The sequence below is a fragment of the Camelus bactrianus genome, chromosome 32 (assembly GCF_048773025.1).
Source record: "Camelus bactrianus isolate YW-2024 breed Bactrian camel chromosome 32, ASM4877302v1, whole genome shotgun sequence".
Classification (NCBI taxonomy): Eukaryota; Metazoa; Chordata; class Mammalia; order Artiodactyla; family Camelidae; genus Camelus; species Camelus bactrianus.
The window spans coordinates 23,535,925-23,555,117 of NC_133570.1; the positions used below are offsets into that span (position 1 = coordinate 23,535,925).

At 57.3% G+C, this 19,193-nt stretch overlaps 1 protein-coding gene across 5 annotated transcripts in view; it reads right to left on the reverse strand.

Moving 5' to 3' along the window:
• GNB1L (G protein subunit beta 1 like) overlaps positions 1–19,193 on the reverse strand; it is a 40,775-nt gene that overhangs the window by 7,506 nt on the left and 14,076 nt on the right. The window contains exons 1-6 of one of the 5 annotated variants that reach the window (XM_074356437.1): positions 11,054–13,668; positions 10,652–10,809; positions 10,206–10,359; positions 9,773–9,898; positions 5,790–5,952; positions 2,978–3,076 (exon numbers count right to left, since the gene is read on the reverse strand). In XM_074356437.1, the coding sequence (XP_074212538.1) occupies positions 2,978–3,076; positions 5,790–5,952; positions 9,773–9,898; positions 10,206–10,359; positions 10,652–10,739 (630 nt within the window). In that variant the 5' untranslated portion in view covers positions 10,740–10,809; positions 11,054–13,668. Of the gene's footprint in view, positions 1–2,977; positions 3,077–5,789; positions 5,953–9,772; positions 9,899–10,205; positions 10,360–10,651; positions 10,810–11,053; positions 13,669–19,193 lie in introns of those variants that run through there. The other 4 variants (XM_074356436.1, XM_074356440.1, XM_074356438.1 and 1 more) reach the window with 4 other exon arrangements.

Here is a 19,193-nt window from a genome sequence, read left to right on the forward strand (position 1 = left end):
GGGTGGGGCCGGTCACCTGTCTGAACTGCCGGCCAAAGAAAGCCTCAAGCTCCTCTCAGTGAAAAATGAGCCTCCTGTACTTTGTCAAGGTCGCTGCAGAAGCCCCCCGACCGCCAAGCCTGGAGAGTGCCGGTGCTGACGGTGCACACTCCACTGGCCCAGCCGCGTGATGGATGAGGCTGCAGGTCAGAGGGCTCTGTGGCGCCTGCGGGGGAGCGTGGGGACCCCGGGTCGCCCTGGCACCGATCGAGTGGCGGCCCTGCCAGGTACCCAGTCCCAGCAATGTCTCTTCCTCTCCACTGGCCTCTGCCTCCCCCACGGAGCTGCCGGGGCTCAGAAACTCCAAGCACACCTCCTCACAGCGCACTTCCCTCAGTGAGGCCAGTGCTGAGCCTGGGGCCTGGGGCTGGTCAGCGAGGCAGCCTCCCTCTTGGGTCACCTGCCCTCTGAGGAGAATCCACTGCTGGTGGGTGAGGCTGGGCCTCCCCACCTGCTGCTAGGGCAGCTAACGTGGGTATGGGGTTCCGCCTGCCCAGAGGCGCTGGGGGCCCACGTGCCACACATGCATACACAGCAGCTCTCTGCGAGAGCCCTCACTCAGCTGGGCAAGGCAACCTGGTTTCGCCAGAAGGCACCGTGTGTGTCTAACATGTGTGGACACTGCACCCTCAACCCAAGGAAGCGTAGTGGCTGTATGTGGTGCTTGAGGTGCCTCCTTGGGGCCCCCTGCAGGCTGCAGCCCCCACAGGCCCTACTGGGTGAGTGGCCCCACAACCATGGACCCCGAGGGGCAGTGCACTGATCACCACCTCCACCCACCTCCCTGCAGCAGCCCTGGGGGCCGGTGCTTGCCAGCACTTCCCCGACAGGGAAGAGCCCCACCACCACCTTTCAGGTAGCCCGACGGTGACCACCTGGGTGGCTGGCATGATTCACACCACTTTCCCCACAGACGTCCGCTGTGTTGTAAGGGGTGGTCAGGCCCTCTGCTCAGGCAGCCATGCCTCTGCAGACAGGGCCCCCCGGTAGCCAAGGCAGGGTGAGGGCAGGTCAGCACAGTCCAGATGCACGGCCTGCACCCCAGACCAGGACTGCAGACCCACCCAAGAGCACTGGGAGGAACTGCAGGGACGGGGGACTCTGAAGACCGGCCTACTTGGGTCCCCTGGGGCACTACTCTGTCCTCCCACCCTTGTCACCTCAGCCCAGCCTGCACTCCGGCCCCCACCACACATGTTCCTCCCACGTCCGGGCTCCCCCCATCACTAACACACAGGTTCTGGTCAGTCTCTGCAGCCCAAGCCCCCTCAAGGTCTGTGATCTGGGGATCCTGAGCACCTAGGCTACTGCAGGTCCAGGCACCACGGGGCAGCCAGAGCAGGAGCCAGCCCGGCCTTAGGAGCTTGCCCTGCGGTTGCCGAGCGTCCCAAGTGCTGAGGTCCCCCCTGCTGGCGTTGTGCTGCAGCTCCCCCCGGGCCTCTCTCCCAGCACGCAGGACCCCTGTGGCCCCCAGAGACAGGCCCTGCCCACAGCCTCAAGCCTCTGAAGGCCATGCCCTCAATGCCAGGCTGACCTCCACGGGCGAGGTTGCCGTGAGAACCCGTGCCCCGCAGCACCTCGAGGTTCCCAGGGAGCCCTCAGCTCAGAGACCCCTGGGGGGGCTCCGAGGCCTGACCACCCACGCTGACGACTGTCCTTGCCACACAGGTCAGCTGCTCTGAGGCGCAGATAAGGAGTCATCTGGATGTTGCAGAAAGAAACCCCAGGTCAGGCTCCTCTGCCTGATTAATACAGCCAGACAATGAGTGACAACCTGGACCTTCAGGTTGAGGGGGAAAAAGGACGTGTCAGATCAACATCGCCTTCCCTCAATAGGCTGCTCTGCTCTGGAGCCGCATCTGCAGACAACACAACTGTCCTACCGTCAGCCACGTCAATTACCACAACTAGGTTGCACATCCCGTTTCTACACATCTTCCTGAGAATCCTACACGATTAGGCAATGATTGTTTCCAGGAAGCAGAGAGTGAGCGGAGGCAGAGATATCCCGCCCCAGACCTGCAGCCTTCGGTGTTCCCAGCACGTGCCCGCCACCAACCCGCTGGCACCAGCAGCTCTGTCACCCAGGTGAGCCTGAAGCCCCCACCTCCTTAACCCCAGGGGCTTCCGTCAGTTAAAACTGCAGGGAAACCAACTGCAAGAAAGAGCAGTGCCCTGGAGGGACGAGCTGGGGCAGGGCACCTGGGGTCCTGGCCCGTGGATCCTGCATCTCCAAATGCTGAGCTCCTCTGTCCAGCGCATGGAAGCTGGAGCAGAGGCAAGAATGGCCCCCTCCTGGTCCCGGGCAGCCCAGGGTGGCTCTCAGGAGGCCCGTCCTCGTCCCAGCCCCTGCAGGCTCCATGGGCTGCCGGGTGGTGAGGAGGAACAGCAACCCCCATCATCCAGGGAGGGCCACGTGGGTCCAGGAGGGGAGTGTTGACTAACCCTGCAGGCCTGCACCACCCTGCTTTTCTGGGATTAGTTTTTGTTACTTCTTTGCCTCATAGAGGCAGGAGTGGGCTTAACATGCTGATGGGGATGAGGACGTGGACACGGAGACAGAGACGAAGACAGGGTCAGGAACAAGGATGGGGTCGGGGGTGGGGACACAGGGACAGGACGGGGACAAGGACGGGCTCAGGGATGGGGCTGGGGATGAGGACAGGGTTGGGGACGGGGATGAGGACGGGGACAGGGATGAGGACAGGGATGCGGATGGCGACAGTGACAAGCTGGGTGACCCTGTGGGATCTGCAGGGCTCCCTGGCAGCAGCAGGAGGGCGCAGGGGCCACGGGCCAGCCAGGCTGCGGATGACAGTGTGTAAATGCCTCCCATGGGTCAACCGCCTGGCGGTGACAGAGAGCCAGTCCCTGACAGGCATGATTCACGGCCGGTGGGCGTGGCGGGCAGGCGTGGCCGGCGGGCGCTGGGCCTTACCTGCCAGAGCTGCAGGCACATGGGCATGCCCGGCCTGGCCTCAGCCTCAGGCTTCAGGGAGCACACTGACGTCTTGGATGGCATCTCCAGAATCTGAACCTGACAGTAAGAAAACAAGCTGACTTGGGCCGGTGCCAAGTCAAGTCTGCGCTACACAAACAGGAGGCTCTCCGGGCATTCAGCAAGGCGGCCATGAGCTTGTCTGCTCCGGCAGGAACCCAGGCCCAGCCTCCTGGTTGGGCTCACAGGCGCGTGGGCTCGGGGCCTTGTGAAACGCACGTGTCATTCATGAGTGACCTGCTCGGGCAGTGAGTGGCGCAGTGAGTGGCGTTCCCACCCACAGCCGCCCCGGGCTCTTCTGGTTTTCCCTCTGGCCACTCAGCCCTGACTCATCTGGAGGGCCCTAAACTCTCACAGGCATGTGGAATGGAACAGAGACTGCACACCAGGCCTGGCACCCCCACCCTCACCCTGCATGCTGGCCATGTTTAGGGTCGCCTGCGTGCTGACACAGGGCCCTCCTGGCCCCCACGGCTGGCTCACACTCCAGCCCGTCCACCTGAGCTGGGCCAGGCTCTGCTCGCAGTTGCAGGGATAGCCAAGGCTGCCAGAAGCAGGCTTAGGGAACTCAGGGTGCAGATGAGGGTCGGGCCCAAGCCACCTGCGACCCTCACCTGCCAAGCGGGGACAAGGGTACAGCCCCCTGTGGGGTTTGGAAGAGGGGGCTTGGCCAAGTGCCCCCACGTGGTGGGGAGGCTCAGCCGGCCTCAGCTGCCCAAAGTTGGACGAAAGCAGCTCTACCAATAATATCACAGGGTGTGCAGCCCCCACAGGGCTGACCGAGAAAACAGTGAGTGGGAGGGAGGCTGTGCCCACCCCAGGGCCACGCCCACTCAGCCCCTCCTCGCTGTGGGCAGGGCCCTCACTGCCGGCCCACAGTCCGGAAGGTCAGAGACCAAGGTGCTGGGGCAGGACCCCTGACTCCCTACTTTCTGCATGGCCCCCATGCCAGGTGTCCTCCACTGAGGTTCACCCTCTCATTACATCAAGAGAATGTACTGGTGTCAGGGTGTTGGCTGTTGGGGAGGAAGGGCCTTCGGCACATGCAGATGCCAGGGGAGGGATGGGAGTGGGATGCGGGGGAAGCAGAAGTTGCTGGACACCGTCTGCACCCTAGACAGCTGGCACCTGGGTTCCTGGGTACCTGAGGGACGGCTGGTGACGGTGAGGAGGGTGAGGGCAAGGGAACTGGGCAGGGCCAGCACCAGGCAGGGTGGGAGCCCAGGGCAGCCCAAGGCCTGAGCCAGGTGCCCTGGGAGGGGACGCGGGGGTGGCACCCAGAGCAAGTGGCCCTTGACCTGAGGCCCAGGGTGTCTGTGGCCTAAGGAAGGCTCAGCGCTCTGGCTGGGTACCCCCACACCCAGCCTGCTTCTACCTGGCACTCAAGGGCAACTGTTGTTTCCAGAAGGAAAAATGTTTGGTTCAGGCAAGTGTGGCCACCCAGACAGCCAAGCCCAGGAGGAGCACGTCTTCCCGGCATTGTCTGGGCACAGGCCGGGCAGAATCCAGATGGAAACATGGAAAACAGCTGCTTTTCCAGGATGTGTGAGGCCCCCAGACCTGCAGCTCCTGCCAGGGAGAACTGGGACCAGTCGGTGAAAAACGGCCTGGAGCAGAGGGGCTGGTGGTCCCAGGGCCCAGGCAGCCAGGGGGCAGAGGGCAAGGGGCAGCGGCTCAGGAGGAAGGCTCGGCGCTGCCGTCCTCAAGGAAGCACAGCTGCCTCTTCTCACATTAATAAAATTTTTAACAGGTTTTTGGCAACCTGGCAAGAAAAGTACATGTAGTGCCTAATTGGAGATTTAAATGCCGTTGTGAACAAACAGTTGCCTGTTCCTGCCTCATTATTTATGCACTGAATCTGCTTTAAGATTCACAAGGTCTCTTGGGAGGGGGCCCAGACTTCTGGTGCAAGGCTCACATCCCTGCCCACCCCGCCCACCGCAAGACCCTCAGGGGTCGTGGGGAGGCCAGGGAGCGGGCAGGAAGGGGCTCCCCTGCACGCGTGCCCCGGCCCCCCCACCCACCTTTGGAGCCCAGTCACCCCCCTCCTCTGCCCTTGCTTCCTGCCCAGTCGGCCCCACGTCCTGGGCTCTGCTTCCTTTGGGGGTTCTGCCTCTTCTGTCCTTGGGGTGCAAACACCACTGTCCAGCCTGACCAGTTCTCTGCCACCCCTTGCTGCTGGCCACTTGGCCTGAGCCCCAACTGACAGTGACCTCGGAAGCTCTGCCAGGCCTCGGTCCTGGGAGCTCCATCTTCTGAAGTGTCCATGCTCGTTGGTGCCCCTCTGTGCTGCCATCACCACCTCGGTGCCAGCCCTCACCCCCGCATCCCAGCTCTGCTCAAGGACTCTCACACCAGGGCCGAGTTCTGCTCCCCAAAAGGGGCCCTCCCCTGCTGCCTGGGCTCCAAGGCCCGCCTTGACCTCACAGGGTCTGCCTGAGGCTTCCCTCCACACGCGCTGGCTCCCAAGTCCTCTGATGACCTGCCTGGCAGTCTTTCCCCAGTGCCCCTGCCAGCCTCAGGCCCTGACCCCCGTCCATCCTGTGCTGCACCAGGCCTCCCAGAGACATCGGCCCACCGCAGCCCCCTTCCCGACTCTTACAACCAGGGCTACCTCATAGGTGACCAGGCCCAGACTGGCCCAAGGCCCCAGAGCTACGTGGGTCCCTGAGCCGGCCAGGTGTTCCCTCAACGTGGGGTGGAGGGTGAGCGCCTGGGGCTCATAAACCAGGTCTGGGAGGCCAGCACTCACCTCGTCGCCGCCTTTCCCTGGCATGGCCAGCATCCAGCGCTGAGGCCCACAGGCCAGGACGGAGCCCCTGCAGAAGCCCACGCTCTCCAGGCACACAGAGTCCACAATGGCATTCCTGCCCTCTGCCAGGTCCCACACGTGCACCCTCAGGTCCCGGCCCTGGCTGCCGAAAGCAGGTGAGGACAAATGTCAACACCGAGGAAGGGCCTCACATGAGTCTGAGCGCAAGGCGCCTGGGGCCAGGACCTGCTCACGGGCCACCCTGGGGACGGCTGAAGACCAAGGCCTGGGCATTCCATGGCACACACCCTGTGGCCTTCCCCCGTGGCCTTCCCGCTGCCTCACCGTGTGCCCTCCCCCTCCTGCCCTCTGCCCCTTTGAGAATTAACTGTGACCACCCGGTAGCACCCCTGTCAGGTGGGGGAGGGGGAGGCCCACACAGGCCAGGGGCCCACTGTGTCATCAGGACATGCCGGACACTGGGGGCAGCAGGCACAGGGATGAGGCTGCACTGCCTGTAGGGGCAGCAATGCCGGAGAAAAGACGAGGCCTTGGCTGGCAGCAGCCGCACTGAGAGCAGAGGACTGGCCTGCTTCTAAGCAACTTTATTTTGAATGTTTCAAACTCCCAGAGCAGTGGTTCCGAGCCTTCTCCACCCTGTACTCCAGGGCTGCACACATTACGGCCGCGCTGCTACCTCCCCCGCCAAGGAGACCCCACGGAGCGGCATCACTGCTCTCAAGCAGCCAGCTCAGGGCCCAGGGGGAGCGCAGGGCTTGTCAGTCCTCACCAGGCCCTTCCTCTGTCCCTCATGTGCCTTTTATCCCTAGGGTGACATTTCCACATGTGGGGAGGACAGCACAGGGACGACAACGCACATGAGGCCAACTGCCCATCCCGCTTGCCTGGACGGAGGCGCTGGCCAGGCGTGTCCTGTGCAAAGCCCTCACCCCACTATGGTCAGGACTGCGGGAAGGAGACCGTGGCGTCCGCCCACTCCCAGCTGTAGGCCCACCGCCGCACACACCTACTTTATACACACACCTCTCACACACACACACACACACAACTCTTTCTGTATCTCCCTCCGTGCACGTATTTTCAAATCTCCACAAGTTCACAGCAACGCCCTGCCAGTTCTTTCTCCCCTTCCTCCTCCTTGGGTTTGGGACTCTCTTCCCTCACAGGGAAACACCCGGCTCCCACTGTCCTCAAGATACATACTGACACACTCAGCTGATGAAGTTGCCACTCTGAGACCTGCCCCCACCAGTCTGCTCCTCTCCCCACTGGGCACGTTACAGCCGACAACTCTGTGGACAATTCTCCCTCATTGAAGGGAGAGTGAGTGCTTCCTCTGAAATTGGAGGGGGAGTGAGTGCTGGGAAGATGGGACCCCAGAGTATCCATAAGGAATAAAATAACCTTCATCCACACCAACAGAGATTCCAGGTGAAGTGTGGACAAAGGGAACAGTGACAACCTGGTGCTGGCTCCTTCCCAAGACACAGATGCATGAGCCATGGAGGGAAAGATGCCACATTAGAGCACACAAAACCGACCACCTTCAGCTCATTAGAGATACCACGAAGAGTGAGAAATGACAGCCACCATGTCAGAGAAGCAACCGGTGACACAGAAACACCTTCCACATCTAGACTGTGAGAAGAGCGCCTGTAACTCAGTGAGAAAGAAGCAGTCAACCCAAAAGAGAAATGGGCGTTTAGCAGAAAGTCCATCCAAGGGGCTGCCACACGCAGAGGAGGGTTTGGCTCACTATGTGGTCAGAAGAACACAAATGAGGCCACAGCCAGAAGCTCCAGGCCCGGGCGGTGGCAGCGGGGGGTTGGGGTGCAGCCTGGTGACCTCCGGGCAGCCCCCTCTGGGTCCAGTGTGCACCCAAGCCTCATCCAACAGTTCCAAGTGGACAGCCCAGACCCCCGTGACAGCAGAATGATGAGGAAGCTGGGTATCCCTGTCCACAGGGACAGGACAGGAAGCCCCACACTGCAGCACTCACACCCCAGTGCATCGCAGTCAAGTGGAAGTCAGATGCAAAGGAAGCAGTTCCGTATGGCTGTTTGTTTACATTAAAAAAAAACAACATAAAATGAGTCTGTGCTTTTTGGAGACACATATTCAGACGGTAAAGCAAGAATGCAGCGGGGGCTGCCTCCTGAGGGTGATGAGATGGGGGGGCTGGCGGGTAGGGAGGCCTGGGAGTGGTGACCCAGGCGCCCACTTGGTGGTCACAACACGGCCTGACTTGCTCGTACACCTTCCTGTGAGCACGTCACATCTCCCAGTAAAAGAGGTGGGAAGCAGACGCACCCAGGCAGCCACAGGTGCGTCCTGGGGGTGCGGGTGGGGCGGGGGTGCCTGCAGAGCCAGGCCAGGCCGGGGCCCTGGCTCCCAGCTTTCTGTCCTCTTGCCGCCCCTGAACATGAAAGCACACCTTCCCCGTCAAGGGCCACTTTGGAGACTTGCTTCCAAACACAGCTGGGCGCCTGGCCTCTAAGTGCAGCGTAAACGCACCTGGGCACTCCACGCACCTGCACAGTCTGCACCCCCACCTGCAGCAGGGTTCCAGCGGCGCCAGGCAGCACACACGCACTCCCAGAGTGCCCCTGGAGCCTGCCTCCCGCACAGCGTCAGCCGGTCCTCCAGGGAGTGGGCCCCCGGGCAGGGGCTCCCTGAAGACAGCCCAGGGTGCCTGGGCCCTGGAGGAGCAGGAGGCCCTGAAGGGCCTACATTGCAGCTGAAAACTCAGGAGGAAGGTCTACCAGCAGCAACTGTGGACACAAGCAGCTTAGCAGGGTCCTTGGACACCACGTCTGCTCTAACTGTCAAGGAAAGAGCAAAGCCATACGGGGACCCCTGCAGCACGAGGGGGCATCTGAGCAGCTGGGCAGGGAGCAGAAGGGCCTGCAAGGATGGCCCTCAGGGAGCACACGTCCAGGGCACCGCCTCCCGCACGCCCTGGGTCCCCAGCCCCCGCAGGGCGTGGCACCAGCTGAAGTCCAGCACAAAAGTGCTTTGAAGCCCAGTGGGGGCCCAGCAGGCCTTGTTTTCTGGGGCTTGGGCTCCAAGTCCGGAGCAGGAGGAAAGCAGAGCTGTCCTGGAGTTCTGGGGGCAGAGGGCGCTCGGGAAGGCCCTCTGTGACCTGGTAGATTTCTGGTACAGCGACCCCTGTACAGGGGCAGAAATCGGAGCAACCTCAGACTCTGGCCACCTGACGGCCCCGCTCTCCCAGGCCCTCCTGGTTTGTGAACGCCCCGGACCATCCTTCCCTCCAGGGAAAGGATGGAAGCCCACCCAACTTACTCCTTCATCCACCAGCCCCTGTCTGCTGCCTCTGGCCCGCCTCCCACTGGAGTCCTGGTCCGTCACCTCCACAGGCCCCTCTCCCCTGCACTGTGCAGACCAGCCCCCCAACCCCACAGCCCCTCTTGACACTCACAGGCTGGAACCGCCACTGCCTTGGGGAGCCAGAACCCCCTGGCTCCACCATCTCCCACTCACTTTGTCACTCCCAGAACCCCAGGTACACGGGGGATGGAGCGCAGCCCTGTCAGGCTGGGTGGGCTCCAGGCTCAGACTCTGGGCCACTCTGCCAACCAGTCCTCCCTGCCTCACAGGAGGGTGGAGAGAAGGCCACCTGCAGGGTGGCAAGCGTGATACCATGGCCCGGCCTGCAGGAGAGGACTGAGGCTCCTCTGAGGGGGGCCCTAGCCCTTGCCCTGGGCATCTTGGCAGGCCAGGGTGGGCTCTGCTCAGACCACAGGCAGCGTGTGTCTGTCAAGCTCTCCTCAGAGAGCAGCTGCCGGGCACCCCGCACCCCTGGTGGCGCTGCCTTGGGATGGGTCCCGTCCTATTCTGCCGCTGGGAGCCAGCCGTCTCGGCAGCTGGGGAGGCCCCCAGGCCTCCACTGAGGGCCACAGCCTGGCTCCCTGGGAGCTACACTCACTGCCACCAAGACCCACCTGAGGAGCTGGGGCCCTGGGGGCAGAGTCTGAAGCCAGGTCACACACTTGCCCGCGTGGCCATCCAGGGTGGCGAGCACTCTCCGTGTCTGCAGGCTCCAGATGTGCACCAGCCCGTGCAGAGACCTGTTCAGAGGAGGACCCCGCACAGCTGGCGGACAGGCGTTTAGCCAGCAGCTTCCAGTCGAGGTGACCTGAATGTGAGCTGAGCCAAGGAAGGCGGGCAGGGCCCTGGGGAGCCTCTTCTTGGGGAGACGGGGGTTAGGGTTAGGGCGAGCTGGTCCCGGCTCCAGGGGAGAGTGTCCCTGACTCCTTCTTGGGGGACACCCAAGGGGACAGCCTGTCGAGAGGGCTCTGAAAGGGCAGAGTGCCTGGCTCACTGCTAGCCGCCCCCCGACTTCACCCGTAGTCCCCCGGGCCAAGGGGTACTCACCCTGAGAGGAGCAGCGGGTGCCCCTGCCCCTGGGCTCCTCCGCAGAAGTGCAGCGCATGCACTGCTGACCGGGAGCCTCGGAGGACAAACTGAGGGTCTGGTGGTGGGGGCGGTGGGGACGGTGGGGCCACCATGCTGGGCGGGATGCAGTCACCTGGGGACCGAAGGAGGGCGTGAGTGATCTCCCTCAGGAAGGCACCGGAGTCTCCCTGCATGCTGCCCACCTCTAAACCCCTCTTCCATCTGCTCCCGGCCTCTGCACCCAGGGGCACCCCCGTCCCAACACCGGCCTCCCCAGGCAGGCCCAGCAGCACCACGCCCTCCCACCGTGCCCTGCACCTGCCTCTGTTCACCCACCAGCTGCACCTCCTGCTTTCTGAGCCCCCTGGCCACACCAGCACCATCCTACTGGGGCAGGGTCCTGCTCCTCTGGGCTTTTCACCCACCTGGAGTGTCCCTGCCCTCAGTCCAGGCCTCGCTCCAGCTCCTCCCAGCAAAGTCAGACGTGTGCGAGGTCCCCGGTGCCAGAGGCATGAGCAGGACTCAAAGACAGAGGGGAGCTTATTCCTCGTGAGCTGCAGACACGGCCCGCCGGGTCCCAGTCCTGTACATCACAACTTCCAATTGTCACAGCCACCCAGGGACAGTCAGAGAACCACCCTACGCCTCCAGGCTCACGCCTCAAGTGCTTCAGAGCCTGCACTGCCACCAAGCAGCAGGGGACCAGTTACCCTGTCACCGCAGGAAGGCCGCCCCTCACAGAGGAGAGACCCTTCCTCTAATCAGTGGTATCGCGTGTAAGGCCTGCTGGGCCCACCCACCCAAAGGAGAAGCGCCAGGGTTCCTACCAAGCCCACTTGACCGCCACCTCAGTCCCACAGGCAGCCAGAGCCACCTCCGTCTGCCCGCAGGCCCCGGGCGGGCTGAGTTGGGGGAGGGAAAGGCTGGAGCAGCTGGGTGGAGGCCTTTCCTGTGGGCTCTGCAGGATGGGGCCAGGGCCAAGGCCGCACAGCCACCAGTGGGGGGGGACGGGAAAATGTGAGGGTGGGACGCTAGGAAGGGCTCTGGGAGGACAGCTGGGGCTGAGGAAAAAGTGGCTGGTCCCTGGGCTTCGCCGCTTCAGACGTTGAGCCCCGCACCTCCCCACCCCAGAGATGGGACAGCCTTTCCTTCCAGCCCCGGGCTTCGGAAGAGGCCCAGGAGCAGTGTGACTGGAGCAAAAGGTTCAAAACCTAAGAAGTGGTGCTTCTGAGGCAGCAGGGGCCTGGCAGCCACGAGGAGCAGAGGGCAGGCAGTGACAGGAGCCTGGAGGTCACCAGGTCTGGCCAACTCGAGGGCGGTGGAAGCAGGGCTGGGCCAAAATGCCAAGGCCCAGGAAGGGGCAGCCGCAGGTCTGACTCGGGCGACTGTTACCTTCACCGTGGAGCCTGCAGGGGCAGATGCTCCACCCTGACATCTTGCCTCTGTCACAGGGTTTCAGGGAGGAGGGGCCAGGGACACGCTTCACAGCAGCCGAGTCTCTGCTTGTCTGTGTCTCTGTCTCTGTTTCTCTCTCTTTTAGGGTTTTCAGCCAAATAGTCCCTCCCACCTTTGGCTAAAAGCCAACTGACTCCTAGATGTAAGGACGGCTGCCTGGAGACCCTGCGGTGGCTGCCTGGACCGGCTGGCCTGAGGACATGTTTGGAGGGGCAGCTGTGGGACCCTCAGAAGCCACTGCCCACCTGTGCCACACCTGCCCCAGAGACCGCTGGCCAGTGACAGGAGCGGGGCTGCTGGACCCCAGGACCCCAGAAACCCAAGGACACAGACCCTGCTAAAGCACCTCAGCCCAGCAGAGAGGCCCCTGTCCAGGACCGGGGGTGCAGCCCCCAGTCAGCCCAGGCTGCAGTGACAGGCCACCTGCACACAGGCTCCCATCGTGCAGTCCTGACATGCACACACGTGCTAACACCTGTGGACACACATGTACATACGTGCTCACACATGTGCTCACACATGCTCACACAGGCGCCCGCACACACACACGCAGGTGGCGGGGAGCCCTGTACAGCACCAGCACAAGCCCAGCCCACACTTGCCACCTGCCTGCGGCCTGACGGAGTTTCCAGAACCTTGCACATCAGGCTCACTGCGAGGTGATGAAATCCAGCACCCCCGTCTCCCCAGGACCGCGGGGAAAAATCTGTTGTGTCATTACAGTGCTGGACGCTCAGCCAAAACGAAGCATCGGCAATTAAGGGCTCCATCATTTGAAGCAATTAAAGTAAATGCTTTATTTGAAAACTAATTAATTCTAGCTACATACTTTCCCCATGACAATATCCCGTGATGACTTGATTTATGACGTCTAATTATTCCTTATTACTCTAACTGAGAAGAATCACATTATCCTATCTCCTGGCACCAGGCCACCCGAGCGGAGGCTGTGGCCCTGGAAGTCGGGGTGCATGTCAGTCTGGCTCCCTGCTCTGTCCTGCAGGCAGAGGAGCCCGAACTGTCACCCGCACAGCACAGCCCCAGTGTTGCGAGACACAGTCCTTTACAGTGGAAAAGGGAGACAGTCTGACACCACCTGCCCAGGCCGACAGCCTCGCCAACCGTGGCCACAAACCCCCCCGAACCCTGGCCCCATGTCCCTCTGCGCTAGCTTTGGCAGCGGCCATAGGCCTCATGGGAACCACTCGAGGGGGACCGGCCTCCCACTGTGGGAGTGGTGGAGGGGCAGCACAGGGGAGGCAGGAGCCCACACACAGCCGCGGGGCCGGAAACCTGTGCAATTTGAGAGGCAGGGGAGGCAGGGCTGGGCAGGGGCCTGGTGTCCAAAGACCACAGGTCCCACCCCACGTTCCTGGGCTGCTGGGGGTTTGTACCAACAGGACCACCAACCCCAGCCCCTGCCTGCGGGTCCTCGTCACTGCTGCCTGTGCGACAGTGCGAGCCAGGCCACAGGGGACATGGGACAAGGGTGAGGCTCCCCCAGCAGTCCCAGTCCCTGATGCTCCTCGCCTGGGCGGCGCCCCTTCCAGCAGGATGGAGGCCTGAATGACACTCTCCCCAGAACAACTGAAAATGCTGATAAAGGAGAAACCAAACTCTTCGATACTGTGTTGGTAAGAAAAAGCCTAGAAACTTCAGAGGCGAAACGCTCATCAAGGTCAAACCTGGAGAAGCCTGCAGAGCCCGCGGCTGGCCCTGCCCTCGGGCCCTTGCAGCCCTACACCTGGAGCCCGGCCCAAGGACAGTGATCTCAAAGGAGCCCCACTAAGACGGGACCCCTGGGCTGAACGCTCGGTGTCGGACAGAACCAGATCTCACCGCACCCACAGGGCCAGAATGATGCCCGCCCTCCAGCTGCAGCCCAAACCTCATTGCTGTCTCTCAGAAGGAGCCCCCCTCCACTGCCCCAGGCCTCAGTGAACCCACAGGAAAAGCCCTGAGAAGTGCAGACTTCGGGGCAGCACTACAGGACCAGACCAGGAGACCCAGCCGCCGCGAGGAGGACTCTAGGGGCAAAAGCAGCAGGGCACCTGAGCACGGCAGTGGGGCTGCGAGACATGGGCTCGTCACGGTTCCAGAGGCAAGAAGACAGAACGGCCAGTACAGACCGGGAGCGAGAGACTGAACATCACCTCTCAGATGTGGAGAAGGACCTGGCGGTGAAGGGCTGCTGGTGGGCAGATGTGCTCGGGGTCATGGTCGCAGTGTGGCTCCACAGGCCACTCCCACCAAGGAGGAGACGCTCCTGCCCAGGGCAGACACCTGGCTCTCACGGCTCCCCCTCCATGGGCACCAGAAGGCATACTCCCACCCTGGCCCTGACCTGCCAATGGGGTGGAAAAGGTCAAGGGCAAACAGCAAGGGCAGCAGCAGGGAGTCTCTTCCACATGCAGAGACTGGAGAGCCTCACGGCCACACGTGGTGTGCGGGCCCCAGGAGATCCTGAGTCAAAAAATGAGGCCACGAGCACGGTTCTGGCACAACTGGGCTGCTGATAATACGGAATGAGCATTGCTAATTTTCTTAGGGAAAACAATGGTGTTTTATGCAGAAGAGTGCCCTCATTCTCAGGTTGCAGCATCTTAGAGGTGAAATGTCTGCAATCTGTTTTCAAATGTTTCAGAAAAGCCCTATGCAAGTCTCTCCCTACCTCCATGCAAGTACACAGTAAAGCAAGTACCAGCAGGCGCAGGTGCAGGGTACACAAGTGTCGTTTACCACACTGGTGACTTCTCTGTAATTCAGAATATAAACGTGTGTGGGGGCAGGGCGGGAGACAAACCCACCCGGGACTTGAGTGCTTCCTAACAGACAGAGAACACAGAGCAACACAATAAAAAAGCAAACACCAAATGAAAAATGAGCAAAAGCCTTGAACAGACATTTCACAAGAAACATACATGTCCAATAAACACATGAAAGATGTTTAACCTAATTAATAACCTTGGAAATGCCTGTCAAAACCACCATGCGCTATGACTGCACTCCTGGCAGATTTGCAAAAATTAAACAGTCTGTCAAATGTTGACCAAGATGTGAGGCAACTGGGGCAAAATCTAAAACAGTCACTTTGGAAAGCAGGCGGGGACTGTCTCGCACACCTTGCGACCCAGCAGCCACTCTTAACACCCTAAAGGCGTCCGCACGGCTGCGCACAAGGACGTGCGCCGGGACGCTCAAAGCAGCACCGTGGACGGTAGCAGGGCCTGGCGCTACCCGAGCGGCCACCGGCTGCAGAATGCGACAGAACACTCCACAGAGTGGAAAATGTCACGTGGACCAAGTTCAAAATCACAATTTTCTTCAGAAGACATCATTGAAGTCAGAAATGTGGCCAGAAACAGGGAGGAAACAGTCACGGCACAGCACACACAAGTCAGTACGGAAAAAGTTAGTAAAGTGACTCCAAGAGGCAAAAATGAGAGACAAAGACATACCAGGCAAACAGATGCAGTGAGAAAGCAGAAATAAAGCAGAAAGCAGTGGAAATACCGGTGTAAAACTACCTTCTGGCTCCGGCCGGGGGGAGTAGGCTCCCTATCGCCTCTCTGCTCTCTACCTGCCTGACTGCAACTAAAAACTCGAGACAAAAAATGAACATCACTTACCTGAAAAGTCTGAAAAGTGAACAACAGCAGAAAGACTTTGGAGACAAGCAAAAACTTGGAGAACTGACCTGTACGGGCCCAGGTTTCCTGTTTTTCTTCCATGTCTTGGGGCACTGCCTTGAGGGTGGGTCCACGCTGCACAGCTGCAAGGCAGTGGTGCCTAAAACTTGGATAGAAACTGATTTCTGAACAGCAGTGCAGAGAAAAAGTGTAAGCCTTAGATTTGGTTAAAAAGATAGTATACAATATAAGAGGTATAGCCAAAAAGCCATAGAAAATCCTAGTTTCTAAAAAGTCAAAAGACAAGCTCCCTGATGGTTTGTGTTTCTGTTTGCTCTGCCACTGCCCCAGGGATGGCTGGATCTGGAGCTGCCTGGACGTGACTCTGAGAGAAACCCCGTCTTTCTGTCCAGCTGGGTCCTCTGGGAAGGGATGAAGAAAAAGACCCCTTATTTCTGCGATTGAGCCCAGGAAAAAACCTCAGGCGCCCCCAAGCTGCACACGCCCAGGACAGACCCAAAGCAGCGTATCAAAGCTTTGAAAATGGAAATGAGATTAAAACTACAGCCCACAGAGGGTGAGACAGAACTTGTGGTGCAAATCTGACTGAGCTGACTACCTGTTACTCCAAACTTAACATTCTCCAGAGTGCCCAACGTCATACTCAACGCAAGGTATGTCCAGGGCACAATACAGAAGTGCTCCACACACAAGAACTGGGCAATGAGATCACTTCTCCAAGGAAACGATTTATAGACACCAGCCTCGATACCGTTCAGATGTTGGAATGTCAGATAAGGATTTTAAAGCAGCTTTTATGAGTATACTCCACGAAGCAAAGGTAAACATGTCGGAAATGAATGAAGGCAAGTTCTCAGCAGAGAGAGAACTTTTTTTTTTTTTTAAAAGGAACTTCAGAACAGAATAATACAATTACTGAAAGAAAAACATTCAGCAATGGAATGGGAGATCATAAAGGTGAGAGTCGGAGACATGAAGGCTGGTCAAGAGAAATGACCCAGTGTGAGACCAGAAAGACAGAGGACGGGCGTAAACGACCAGAGCAGTGGGGATTTGTGGGATGACAGGAGAAGTCTAATGTTCACATCACCAGAGTCTGAGGAGAAGAGGAAAAGATGGAGTAGGAAAATTACCTGAATAAATAATGCCTGAAGTTTCACATATTTGGGAAAAGACAAAAATTTATAGATTCAAGAACTCAATGAATCATAAACAGGATAAACGCAAAGACAATCATACATCACAATTAAGCTGCTGAAAAGTCACAGCAATAAAACCTGGGCAGCATCGGCACGCCACATACAGGGAGCTAACAGTCTGAATGAATGTGAGTGTCTCATCAGAACCGCGGGGGTCAGACGGCAGTGCTGAGAGAAAAGGACTCCTCACCCAGCAAATCTTCCTTTGGGCATGAAGGCAAAATAAAGACACCCTCAGACGAATGAAAACCAAGAGATGTGCTCTAAAAGAAATATTAGAGGAGATTCTACAGCTCAGAAGAAAGATCGGAAAGCAGTGTGGACCTTCAAGAAGGCAGAGGAAGGAAAATGGTAACTATCTGGGTAAATTACTATAAAAGACAGCGCGTGCTTAGCACGCACAAGGTCCTGGGTCCAATCCCCAGAACTTCCTTAAACAAACAAACCAAATTACCTAATTACCTCCCCCCACCAAAAAAAAGAGAATGTAAAAGAAAAATTTTCTCCTCTGAAGCAAACATGTATATTGTTAAAGATATTAACACTGTCTGGTGGGATTTTCAATACATGAAGGGTGGACGGTGAGGGGACCCCATGTGGTTGTAAACTTTCTATATTTTACTTGCAATGGAAAAAAACAGCTCTAAGAAAACTGCAAAAGGTTAAGCAGATACAGTGTAATCCCTAGAACAACTACTAAAAACATAGTATTTCACACAAGAGATATAGCCAAAACGTCAATAGAAAATTTAAAAGGTATTTGAAAATATCCAGAAAACCCAAAAGAGGGCTAGAAGGAGAGGGCAGCAGACCAAAACTTCAGGAAAAAGAGAAAACAACAAAATGAGACACCAAAATAGAGCCGTAACAGTGATTACAATAAACGTAAACGCTCTCAGCATATTAATTATAAGACCCAACAACTATATGCTATTAAAAAAAAAAAGAGGGAGGAGGTTTATCTCCGCGGTGTGTGCTTAGCATGCTCAAGGTTCTGGGTTCAGTCCTCAGAACCTCCGTTAAAAAATTATGATAAATAAGCCTAATTACTCCTCAAAAAAATTGAATTAAAAAAAAAAAGACCCAACTATGCAAGATACCCAGGAGAAGCCTACTTTAAATATAAAAACATAGACAAAGTGAAAGTAAAATTGTGAAAGGGCTATACTATACAAACAGCCAAGAAAGCTGGGGTAGTTGTATTCACATCAAAGTGGACCTCAGAACAAGGACTGTTATCAGAGGCAAGAAGACACACGAGTCCTGAACACGTATTCAGCTAACAGCAGAACCTCACAACGTGTGAAGGAAAAACCGACAGAAGCGAGAGCAGAAACAGATACGTAATCACAGCCAGAGACGCAACTCCTCCTTCGCAGTAGAGTGAACAAGTCCAGAAAATAGCACAGAAGACCTAGTACCGTCTACCCCGACCTCGTGGACATGATGTGAGCGTTCCACCCAACACATACGGGATGTTCATCAAGATAGACCGCATCCTGTGTCCTAAACCTTAAAAAATGTAGAGCAACCTGTGTAACTATCTGAAGTGACAGATGCTAACTAGACTAATCGCGGCGATAACTCTGCAACACATGCAAATAGCAAATCATTACGCTGTACACCTGACACTAACATAATGCCACATGTCAATTATATCGCAAAAAGAAATGTAGAAAATCCAAAAGCATACAGAGTATGTTCTCTGACCTTATAGATTTAACCTGGCAATCAATAACAGAAAGTTAACCAAAAAAAATCTCCAAATATTGGGAAAATAAACAACACACTTTTACATAATCAATGGCCCAAAGAGGACCTGACTGAAAATGAAAATGGAAATTACTGAAACTTGTAGGGTGCAGCTGAAGGGGCACTTAGAGGAAATTTAGAGCATCCAGCGCCAAATTAGGAAAGGAGAAAGGTCTCAAGTCAGTGACCTAGCTCCCGCCTCAAGAAACAAGAAGAGTAGCAGAATGAGCCCAAAACCAGTAGAAGGGAGGAAATAAAGTCCAGACAGAAAGAAACAAAACAGAGAATAGTGCAACCATGTAGAAAAATCAGCAGAAACAGAAACTGAGTCTTTAAAAAGGGCCATAAAACAGATAAAGCTCTAGCTAGACTGACGAAAAAGAGAAGATAACATGGGAAGAAGGGTTCTCACTAGCCACCACAAACTTTAGAAGGACGATAAGGAAACACTATAAACACCACAATGCACATAAACCCAGCAACTCAGATGCAATGGGAATTGAAGACCACAGACTAGGTGGCTTCCAAGTCACCTAGAAGAAATGACCTGAATGGCCCTTTAGCGATTAAAAGAACTTCGTTTTAGCTAAAATCCTTGTCTAAAAAAGAAGACTCCAGCCCACATGACTTGACCGGTACATTCTATCCAACATTTAAAGAAAAAAAATCACCCCAGTTCTATATAATTCTTCCAGAAAACAGAAAAAAGGGAAACATTTCCCAATTTTGAGGCCAGCATGACCCTAGTACCAAAACCAGACAAAGACAACACAAGAAAAGAAAACCAGAAGCCAGTATCTGTTATGAACACAGATGTAAAAATCCTCAAAAAAATGTAAATCAAAGCCATCAGTATATAAAAAGAATACACCATGACCTCCTAGGGTTTATTTCAGGAAGGCAAAGCTGAT